Source organism: Lepisma saccharinum, chromosome 26, assembly GCF_977018435.1.
Source record: "Lepisma saccharinum chromosome 26, izLepSacc3.1, whole genome shotgun sequence".
NCBI lineage: Eukaryota > Metazoa > Arthropoda > Insecta > Zygentoma > Lepismatidae > Lepisma > Lepisma saccharinum.
Window position 1 is genome coordinate 6,604,273 of NC_139254.1, and position 12,210 is coordinate 6,616,482.

The 12,210-nt window shown below is 40.0% G+C and overlaps 1 protein-coding gene across 3 annotated transcripts in view; it reads right to left on the reverse strand.

The window, feature by feature from the left end:
• Orc1 (origin recognition complex subunit 1) overlaps positions 1-12,210 on the reverse strand; it is a 55,591-nt gene that overhangs the window by 27,327 nt on the left and 16,054 nt on the right. For 2 of the 3 annotated variants that reach the window (XM_083112300.1, XM_083112299.1), the window contains exons 5-7: positions 9,560-10,488; positions 5,233-5,457; positions 2,040-2,273 (exon numbers count right to left, since the gene is read on the reverse strand). In XM_083112300.1, coding sequence (XP_082968426.1) covers positions 2,040-2,273; positions 5,233-5,457; positions 9,560-10,488 — 1,388 coding nt within the window. The remainder of the gene's footprint in view (positions 1-2,039; positions 2,274-5,232; positions 5,458-9,559; positions 10,489-12,210) is intronic. The other variant, XM_083112301.1, reaches the window with a different exon arrangement.

Here is a 12,210-nt window from a genome sequence, read left to right on the forward strand (position 1 = left end):
CCATACCAGCAACAACACCTTCCGTGGGTGGAGAGGTGGTTTCGGAAACCGCCCTGGACGTTGATCACGATCCAACCATTGTCCTGATCCTTTACGATTGTCATAGCAGATCCATTTTTCATCTGAAGTGACAATCCGATGCAGGAAACCATCCCGGTTATTCCTTACACTCGGAGAACTGCACACCTCCAGACAGAGAGTCTCGTTGGCCGGTGTCAAATCATGTGGTACCCATGAGTCAAACTTTTTCACTTTACCGATCGTATGGAGCCGCCGAACGACAGTGGTATGGTGTATGCCTAACTCGTCTGCAATGGCACGAACACTTTTCCGAGGGTCCGTTTCCACGGCGTTCCTGAGGAGCTCATCCGAACATGATGTTGGTCCATATTCACGGGGCTCCTTTTGCAATGCTATGTCACCGGAACAAAATTTGACAAACCAGCAGCAAATGGTGCGTTCATTTGCCATTCCTGGCCCAAATGTACTGTAAATGTTTTTGGCGGCTTGCTGAGCAGAATGTCCCAGTTTGCATTCGTAAAGAAAAGTCACTCGCAATTGTGTGTTCTCCATGGTGCACTTTCAGACGACCCTGCCCAGCAACACACTGCCTCCTGACTGTCTGGGTGCTCCAGCCTGTTTGCTGGATGTATACAGAGTTTATGACGTTACACCTGTGACCTCAGTCAATCCCTGTGTTGTGTTGTTGTGCTGAGTTTCCCACCAGACATCAAAGCGGACATTTCATTCGCACCAACCCAATAATATGTTTTCAGGTGGTAGCGATAGAAGGAAAATCGGTGAATAGACGAGGGATGACTACAAAATTCACAGCAGATCCGGATTTCAAATTATTTGATATCAGTTTTGGATGCAATGGATAATCTGGATATCTAAATATCCTGATAATTCAGATATCTTTGACATTCAGATACTTGGATATCCAGGTAATTTCAATATCTGGATAATTTGAATAGTATGGACAATCCCAATATCCAGATAATCTGAACAGTAAGGATATCTGGATAGTACATATTTGATGATGAATTTGTAGAAAATCCAGATACAGTGAAATACAAACATGATGAATAAAAGGATATGTGGATAGCCTGTAAAACTGATAAACAATAAATTTGAAATTGAATTTCAATCTAAAATTTTGGGTGCGTCAGCACTTAGGCTATTTTGCACCCATCACATTATACGGGGTTCTGCCCCTTACCATAACTATAATAGCATAATTGCAATGTTGTGTTACTAAAGTATCAAAACATTCTAACTTTTGTTAAAAGCTGAGGCTGTAAAGGGACACTCGGCACACACAAGGACAACACACACAACATTATACTGGCCATAGTACCAGTCACCAGAGCCTCGTTCGTCTGCAAAATACATTCCAGGGTGTACTACGTGGAAGTGAGGTTGACAATTGGGTGTACTACATGGAAGTGAGGTTGACAATTGGGTGTACTACGTGGAAGTGAAGTTGACAATTGGGTGTACTATGTGGAAGTGAAGTTGACAATTGGGTGTACTACGTGGAAGTGAAGTTGACAATTGGGTGTACTAAGTGGAAGTGAAGTTGACAATTGGGTGTACTATGTGGAAGTGAAGTTGACAATAGGGTGTACTAAGTGGAAGTGAAGTTGACAATTGGGTGTACTACGTGGAAGTGAAGTTGACAATTGGGTGTACTAAGTGGAAGTGAAGTTGACAATTGGGTGTACTATGTGGAAGTGAAGTTGACAATTGGGTGTACTATGTGGAAGTGAAGTTGACAATTGGGTGTACTATGTGGAAGTGAAGTTGACAATTGGGTGTACTACGTGGGAGGTCATCCCTTACACCCCGGATAAACAATAAAATTGTCCTGATAATGCACACACTCAGATTTCTGGACATTTCAGATAATCTGAAAATCAGAATATCCGATATCCAGATAGAAAATAATCTGATATCCAGTTAAAATTTTATCCAGATTTGGCCATCTAATACAAACACACACGTGATTGATGGAAAGACACTCAAGTGGCACTAACCTTGGACGACCTTGGTGTTCTGCATGGTGATTGGGTATTGGAAGAAACAGGAGGTTCCAAGCTGGAATTCAGTCTCTGTTGCCTCGAGGAATGCCTGTCTGAACTGTCATCTTCGTCTGAAAAGAGAGCAACCACATGCTTCTTCTTTTGCCTTGCAGACGACCTCAAATCACCACTTTCACTGCTCTCTGACTTATCCTGCTTTCTTCGCCCCCTTGGTGTTGTGTTTTGTTTCTGAAATATGAACAAGTAATTGTATTTTGATTAAAGTACGCAGAGCTTACGCCTCTGTCCCACAATGATTACGAGTAAATAATACACAAGTACACTTTTACTAATATTCTTGGCACACATTTTGTTTTAAAACAGTATTTCAACTCTAAGTCTTCATCAGATGAGTAATAACAAGGATGACAAGTGTGATATTCTGTTGGAGAAAATTACTCACATTCTTTCATTCATAATTATATCTTATTTATTTCAAGTAGCTTTTCTGCCTTTACATATTAATAAGAATGAGTGACAAAATAGGAGACAAAAATAGATTTTTACGAAATTATGGATGGACTGATATGAAATTTTTTAACGGTACTGACAAAGTACTGACACAACATTTTCTGATACTGACATTCTATCTATCTGATATTTACCCCTGAAGTGTGAATGGCATATACATGGTGGGCCAAAAGTCGTAGGACAGTCGAATAAAATAAAAAAAATACGTGACAGACAGGAATGAAATGTTCCTACACATGTTATAGGCGAGGGGGAAAATGTCGTAGACCATACCACGTTTCCGGCGGCCATCTTGTATTCAACTTCAAAATTTCAAATGGGAAGGGGTTGATATAGTATATCAAATCAGGCTATAATTTCATGAGAAATGCAATGGTGAAGGTTTTTCAATGTATCTTCAACCAGTAAGAAGTTATGACGGAATTCTTGTACCAATTTGCTCCTTTTCGAGGTGTCAGAAATTAACATTAGAATGTCTTTAGCGCATCAGTAACGCATAGAGATCGAAGTGACGTCTAGGAAGAGAAGTTTGCATGCCATTGCACACGATTTTAATCGGATACATCTACGAAGTGCTGCACATTACGAATGGTTGTCTCGAACAATTACAACGTGATGTTTCTATTGAATGAAAAGTCCTTCGCAGTAATGAGGCTAATGTTTCTGCTCATAAGGAAGTCCATAAACTGATTATTCGACTTCTTTTATCTAAAAGCCAATTTTGGACAGATCACAGCCGAATGATTAGTGCTGTTAAGTTAATGGTGTGGCATATTGTGTGGAACACAATTGGTTAGTCCATTTTCCTTCGACGGAACCTTAAATGCTTAGGGCTACTTGGATTTTTTCAATGAAGTGGTTTTATCATCCTTGCTTAAGGAAGAAGGTACTATTTACAGTCTGCGCGGAAAGTATTGACGCCACACCAGTGAAAGCAAGAACCACAACAGATGTATACACCAAACAAACAACAAAATCAATGTTGTACTACTCACCTTGTAGTCAGTATTTTGTCGACCCTCCTTTATGCTTCCGGCATTCTGTCAGTCGTTTTGGAACACTCAAAGCCAGGTTTTGGAGGAGATTAACTGGCAGATTGACCCAAATGTCCCTTATGGCAGCTTCTAGCTTAAGGAGTGTAGATGTGTCCCTGTTCCTTAAACATCGCTTCATGATAGACCACAGGTTTTCAATCGGGTTGAGGTCGGGGCTTTGTCCTGGCCAATCATCAAAATAAGGGACACAAGCATCTTTGAGCCACGAAACCACACTTTTGGCTGTGTGACAAGGAGCCCCATCCTGCATAAAAAAAGATGCTCCACTTTTTTCAAAGGACACTTCCAAAACATCATTTAAGAGCTCAAAATAGGAGTACTGATTCATGGTCTGGTTTTTAGGAAGAATAACTAACTCTCCTACACCACCATAACTAAAGGAACCCTGGGAGGGTGTTTTATAGTTGGATGTGTGTACTGAGGAAGGGTGGGATCATCACCGGGATTCGGTACACTCGCTTGGAACCACTACCAGTAACAAAGAAAGTGGCTTCATCAATCCACAAATCTTCTATCCACTCATGAACAGTCCAGGTACTGTATTTCTTACAGAAATCCCATCTTTTCTTACGATGCTTCTCTGTAAGACGAGGTTTCGGGCGAGCTCTGTAACTGTGTAGCCCTAAGTCATCATGGATCTTCTCCTGAATTGTCCGAAGGGACACATTATCAAGCAACAGAGGACTTTTTTCTTTCAGTTCCCTAGCTGTTAACGAAGGTTGGTTCCTTAGTTGCCTTTTCATGATGTGCAGTGTTTTTTCAGACCTTTCCTAGGCAGACCAGACTTAGGTTTTGGGCAAGGCATTTTGACCCCACCTTCGTCCTCACCAAACGTTGCACTGTTCTCAGGTTCATGCCTGTTTGTGTCGCGATTTCTGTGCTTTTTATGCCTGCTCTAAACAAGGCAATCACCTGCTCAGTATCACCAGGCTTCAATATGTTGTAAGGCATCGTTTCACACACAAAATCAACTCAGAACACCAACACAACAGCCGAAAATTCACAGGAAATACCACACGCACGTGCGCACGTACAACAACGTCTCCCACTCGAAACTGAGCGAGTTGAAACTTGCAGCTACGAACAGGTGGTAGTTTACTGCCCATGAACGACAACTCTTTTCACGGTGTCGTTTAGGAGATAGGTGGTCCTATGTAAAAACGCAAAAATAATTGACGTCAATGCTGTTGGCGTCAATACTTTCCGCACAGACTGTACAGTTTCTTTTTCAGTAGGGTGGAACACAAGAACACTATGGGAACGTTATGAGACAGTTTCTGTCCAAAGTTATTTATCAGATGACAAGTGTCGCATATTCTGTTTATTAACTTCACCATGAACAGAAACATTAGCCTCGTTACTGTAAAGGACTTTTCATTCAATGGAAGCGTCACACTGTAATTGTTCGAGACAACCATTCGTAATGCACAGAACTTTGTAGATGTAACTGATTAAAATTGTGTGCAATGGCATGCAAACTATCAATGGTTTCATGTTGGCTGTCCAAATTATTTCGTGTTTAATATGCATCACAGTTTTGGGGGGCAAAAATTTTGGAAGGAAATATACATAAGTAAATAGAGTACTTTTATTCTGAGTAACTATCGTTAGTAGTTTTTTACCTGTTGCTCTTCTGGATGCCCTGTTCCGGAAACACACTGTGGCGATACTGAAACTTTGTATTTGCCACTTGGAGACCTGTTAAACTTCAAGCAGAGCAATTTCTCTAATTTTGTTCTCGGTTCCGATTTCGGACACAGTTTTCTCAACTTAAAATAATTAGGCTTAAAGTCCTCGTCTCCCATATCAAAGTTGTCGCAACCACTCTCTGGCAACCGACTGTCGTCCTGCAAGAATTCTCAATTCCATTATTGTGGCAACGCACTTCAGTGAACACCAGGACTACAAAAAGCTGATTCGCTGATGTCTACTTCTCTTTGCTACGTTTCCAACGATAGTTTCAAACATGCACAAAGCTCCATAGAAAGAAGTCATAATGTAGCACTAAGTAACTTTACGCTTACAATGAATACCACAACCGCTATGGACTACAAAAATACTGCAGTGTACTACTGCCTTAACAACTTAAGAACATTCAGAAGCACAGTTTACCATGCACAGTGTCATGAAAAGTCAAAACCTTCACACACTTTTGCAAAAAATGCTCCTTCAAGCCACTAATTTACAGAGCCGTATCACAATGTGTCTTCTTTCAGTTCATGTGTTTTTCTACATCATCTTTAGTTTGGTATTCTCAAGAGAACAAATAACGTAACACTCCCATAAGCATAATGCTAATATTCTCCTCCTCCTACAACGATACAGAGCAGAAACATCTCTTTCTTCATCTCGCTGCGGGGAAAGGTTGGTGGGAAAGACAGTTTTGGGTTCTTGTGCCTGGTTGGACATTGAAACTGTTGCTCATGTCCTTAAGTAAAGCTAGTGGCAGTCAGCAGCTAGTATGATGGGTAATGCAAACATGATCAAGAATCAAAAAAAAAAATCTTTGCTAGTGTACGTCGTAGAAATCTAATGAAAGAGGTAATTTAAATGGAACTTCGTTTGTAAAATTCCACACAAAAATTCAGAGTTCCTGAGATTGATTTGACTTTGCTTTTCTGCTACTTTTGGCTAATCACGAAGATGAGGATGAGTGATGATGATATGATGAAGGGACATTCACAAAGAACGCCCATGTCCAGGCTAGGATTCGAACACACAACCCTGGCATCGTAGCATGCTGTGCTGATCATTCTGCCAAGGAGGTCGGCCAGATTTTGTAAGAAGTATGCGTGACTATTAAACTTTTGACGTATCTCACCTTTTCCACGGCTTTTTAATATAATTGATTGATATTTAAATCTAACGTTGACCGGCCAATTTGTTTAACTTTTAATTTAATATCGTATAGTACTGTGGAAAACGGTGTATGTAATAATTCACTGATCTGACTCATCTTCACTTAAGTACCCTACCTCACACACACCATAGGACACCTTCACTTCACTAAAAACACTGAACAATTAGAGACAGAGTCGAACACGGAAGTTCTTGCCAAAATCACCTCGGTTTGTTTACAATTTTGCACCTACAGCATGACACATCAACAACCAATGTTACCAACAACTAAAATATGAATAAAGCTAAAGCTCCATTAATATCTGCTAAACAAAATGTGGATCTAAAAATTGTTAAGTAAAATTCAATGCAAGAAAATGAATTCTATCTCGAGTGAAACTCATATACAGTAAAACCTGTCTAAACTGGAACATGATGGTTCCGAGCAAATTTTCAGTCTTAACAGTTTTCCTTCTTATACAGGGTTTACCTTAAATACAGTATACAGCGCTGCAGGGTGGTCCTGGTGGCTCAGTTGGTAACGTGCCTGACTACCATGCTAAAGGTCCCGGGTTTGATCCCCGGCCGGTTCAAATCCGGGAACTTTTCTAACGTTGGAAGCGGCCCCGGCACCCACCCAGCGTCGAATAACATGGGTACCTGGGGGAAACCCTGAAGGGTAAAGGCGGTCAGGGGCATGATGCTGATCACATCACCCCCACTCACGACCGGATCAAGAAAGTGTGGGGCGTTACCCCCACACCCCCTATACACCTTCATGGCATGGTGCTATGCACAGGGGAGCACTTTACTTTTTTTTATACAGCGCTGCAGGAAATAATGGAAAAACAGTTTTACATTTCGCATTACTTATAATGCAGAGTACTAATGCATGTACGTACATGAATAAAAATGCAATACAGTCACAATAAGAATAGCAGAGATTACAATTATGTAACTACACAACATGTTGGTACACTTTTTAGAGTATTGTAAGAACGTACAGTACGTACTTATGTATCTTTTCGAAACTGGGACCCCTGGCGTCGTAGCACGATGTGCATAGAGGGAAAGAGAAAGATGGAATAAGAGGTGAAGAAAGACTGAGATAAAAGTGTAGAAAAAAGAAAGAAACAAAGAGAGATAACAAGAAAAATAGAAAGATGACGAAAGAACAGGAGAAATAGACAAAGAAAGGTGGAGGAAGAGGGTAAGAGATGAAAGAAAGAAACGGAATCGTAACAGCTATGAGTATTGTAGCACATTCTTTCATATCGACAATGTTACCGATAAGCGAGTGGCAACAGAGGCGTGATCCACTTACAGTATTGCATTGTTTTCTTGCGAGCGAAAAAATAAAGGAAAAAATTTCCATCTTAATGAGAATAAAAACATCTCGTTGGTCTTTAAATGGTGATTCGTTCCTGCGTTAAGGAGGTTTCCCCCTTAAGCAGGTCATTTTCAGGTATAAAATCGGTCCGTTCTGAGGACTTTTTTTCCGTATTTACAGGTTTCCTTCTTATACAGGTTCTGGGATATCCAGTTTTTACTGTATAATTATAGCTTTTCTGTGTGATTTTTTTAAAATATAAAAGTCAAAAATGGCCTGGTGATGCAAGTTCCCTTTGATATTTAGACAACTCTATTTTACAGAAAATGTCTACAATATTGTCAACATCAGTTCCAACACGTGTGTGTGTTTGTGTGCATGAGAACAAAGGATATGTCTTTTCTTCAAGAACTAAATTGATAACAAAAAGTCTGGATGTCCCTTTATGCACATTTATCTAAATGGTTATATACATTTCGGAAGATATTATGTTCATTTTCCCCAAGTGGGAAGAAAAGTATCTTTCTCACGAATAACTTCTCCAGTAGGTATTTCAAATCGGTCAAGATTAGCGAATTCTCTCCAAAGTTTGCGAAAGCGCTCACATCGGCCAGAACAAAAATTGACACGGCTGGTATCTTATGCCCAGCATAGCTAAACCCTACTATCCAGTTTCCCACCGGGACTTTTTCAAGCATCTGCACATGCGTCAACCTAGGGCCACACTGTGCTCGGCTTCGATAGCCCGGCGCAAGTGCAGAGAACAGCTGGGGATGCGATGCAGAGATTGAGGTGGCCATAAGCTTGAATGCTTGCGAGATTTGAATCTCCTTGTTCGTAAAGGTATTAACTTAATTATATTTCGGAAAACCATGTCCCTTTTTTGAGGAGAGAACCATGGCACGACGGCTCTTTACTTAGCGCCACCACTGTCTATATCTGTAAATCTGGGAAAATACTCTTAGGGTGGTAAAGTTTAATCAACAGTGTTTAGTTTAATAATTCGTTGCATACAAACTAAGAAAAATGTTCCTTAACTGTTAGAATAGTTACTTTAATGTAGGGATGGGCTGATATGAAATTTTGGCTGATACCGATAAAGTACCGATATAAAATTTACTGATAGCAATAACCGATATTCTACCAATCCGATATAAAATTAGAAATGGTCCTTGAAGAACCTGAAATGATCATTGATCTCCTTAATAAATGTGTTTCAAGGTGACTGCAGTGCAAAAGAAGTTGAATATTTAGACATTTACTTTTTTAGAAAGAAGGGCACGGAGATTATCCATAAGAATTACAACAAAATGGCAGAATTTTGCACTAAATTATCAGATATTTATTGATATATCAGATCAGTAAAATAATCCGTACCGATATGCCTATATCAGCCGATACCGATAAGAGTACCGATTCATCGGTCCCATCCCTACTTTAATGTAAAAAAATATATAGTCTATGTGCCCCACCTGTGACGATGCAATGGCCCAATTTGGATTTCTAGAAAAGCAAATACTTAAAAGAAACTGGTTACATTGTGCAGATACATCTATGTCAACAACTACCTGAAAAACTAGCTTTACAAAAGCAGTGGAACCTCGATTTTACATTTTTCACGGAATCAAGCTGAAAAACCTTCAAATGTCGGAAAATATTAGATTTTGCCATCTTGGGATCCTCAAGATATACTGCGGGAAAATATAAAATCCAGGGCTTCCACAGTAGTTAATTCACATGCACAATTGCAATATTGACGCAAGCAAGAAAAATCTACTTACCTCTCTATTCCCTACATCGGACTCAACTTCCCAGTAGTTAACTTTCGGCACGGATCGGCTAAGACGACGGCGAGGTGAATCGTTATCACAAGATCCAATCGTTTTGCACCTATCCCTGGCAGATTTCCTCACACTACGACACTGCGAGTACTTTTCAGAAGGTTGTAAACACTTTCGGAGAAGTTCTAAGTTGTCCTGAACTACTATATGTCTTTCTTTTTGCCTATGATCGTCATCGTCTACTTCAGCTAGTCTCTTACTCTGGATATTAGTCAATGACTGAGCTTGCCTTTTCAGCTTTGCACTGGGAGATCTTTGGAACTTATTATCACTACAACTGTATGCCTGTGAGGAAGAACTATCTTTTCGCTTCTCTCTTGGTGAATCTAAGTTCAGCGCACTATGACGATTAACTAAAACAGAGGTACTAGTAGATTTCTTGAGTGCTGTCCGTTCTCTACACCGCCTGTCTGATCGTCTCGAACTCAAACTGCTTTTATCCTCACGGTAACTTTCACCAACGTCTGTCCGAATTGGTTTATCATTATTTTGTAATCTTTTACGTCTCTTTGGTGAAATTTCGACGCTGCTATCACTTTGTTCTTCTTCATTTTCATCATCTAGAAGCACCGAGATGTCTTCGTCTCGAACTTTAGGAATATATTTACTTCTCTTCTTCACTTCCACATCGCTAGTTTCACTCGAGTCCCTGTCGTCCGTTCGGTAGCACAAAAATTTCAATTTCTGCTTCTTGCCACCAGATGACACCACAGTCTCCACTGCCGTATATCTGTTGTTGCTTATCACTTTTGATGATTTGTTGCTTCCATTGTTGACTTCATTGTCTTGGGTTTTGGGCTTCCGTCCCACTTTGCTTCTAGCAGGTGACGACTCATTCTCCGGGGCCAGTTCATATTTCACACTAGGACCTGTTATAGACATAAAAAGTTTTTACTTGCAAATGAGATTTACCTACATGATCATTAATAATCTCTTACAAATATGAATATCAGCCCAATTGCATATTGGAGCCAGAAATGACATTGGTAAAATTCTCATTTAAACCAGAAACTGAAATTCAATACCTTATTTTCAAAATTTTGTACTTTTGTTATGTTGCTATTCTGCCACTTTTGGCTGATTGCAACATGGAAGAGGGGGGGGGGACTGAAGGGGCTACAGCCCATTTATAAAATTCTGAGCAGTAAAGAACTTGGAAAACCTAGTGGTAAATTCAACCTGCCTCAAAATGATCCCTACTTCCATTTTTGCCTTTGAACAACTTTTAAAAATGAAGATTATAAATGGTAATTACAAAATAAAAAACTGCGTACGCTAGTGTGATGTAAGATGATTCAATAAAATTGATAAAGGGACAACTACAAAGAATACCAATGCACAGTGGGTCAGAATTCTAAAAATGGGGGCAAAAATCTGAATTGGTGAATAGAGATACTTTAGGCTGTCAGTGTTTCTAATAAAATAATATAATACATAAAATTATTCAAATTCTGTAGTTATTCACATGATAGCAGTGCAAAATAATAAAGTAACATGTTGTGTACAAAGAATGCCCTGTGCTCATGTACTGAAAAAAAAAACTGCAGTTTGCAACATAAAATCAGTTAAATCCTGTGCTTGACATGGAAACACTACCAAATGGAGGCACGGGGGTCCAGTCGGTAAAGTGTCGGACTGCCAAGTGAGGACTCGGGTTCGATTCTCGGGTTGGGTGATCTACGGTTGGAATTTTTTCTGGCCTAGTTCCTGCATAAAAGCAGCTCGGGTTAATACAGCATGTAATAAATCTGTACCCAGAGGCAACCCGGGAGGGAGGGGTCAACATGGTGCTGATCGCTTTGCCTCCACAAATGACTGAGATCATGAATATGTGGAGCCTCCACATTTCCCCATATTCCTTCATGGCACGGTGCAGTGGGCATGATGATTTTCACCAACATTACACTAAGAAATAAATTTTACTACAGTGCACTGTGTTCATATACTGACTGAGATAAACTTTAACCTTCACTTTCATTGTTGGTAGTGGATAGATTTTCCATTGGTCCGGCGATTGTTGGGGTTCATCCGACACACTATGATCTCGAGCAAGCGAGTGATGTCTTCTTATAGCGTACATGACTTCTTATCAGGCAAAAGCCAAAGGCTTGATGGTAGTGGATCAGACAAAATGAGCAGATGATGCATAAGATCTTCATTGGCAGAAATTCGGGAGCTCTGTCGGGAAAGTCCCTCACTTAATGTTCTTGATTCTTCCTATTTGAACCTCCTCAGAGAGCTGACGACTAAAAGAACAGCTGCTGCTATGGAATCAGGACCGTGCACCAAGATAGTGTGCACGGAATGGACATATAATACCAGAAATATTATGTTACAAGAAATTTCACAGTTACCAACGCATATTCACGAAAACTGTGAACATTAGTATGGAGACTTGACGATTGTCTTTACAAAATTGTTGCATTGTTTGATTAACACCTTGTAGATGCCTGTGATTTTCACTGGAAGAATTAGTGTGTTTTCTTGCCATCATTAGAAGTGCAAATACCATCTTGTTTAGGCTTGTCAACAAAAATGCCCACGAAGCGTTTAAATTTCTCCTGGACGTTCGGTTCTTAGAGCTTTCGTTT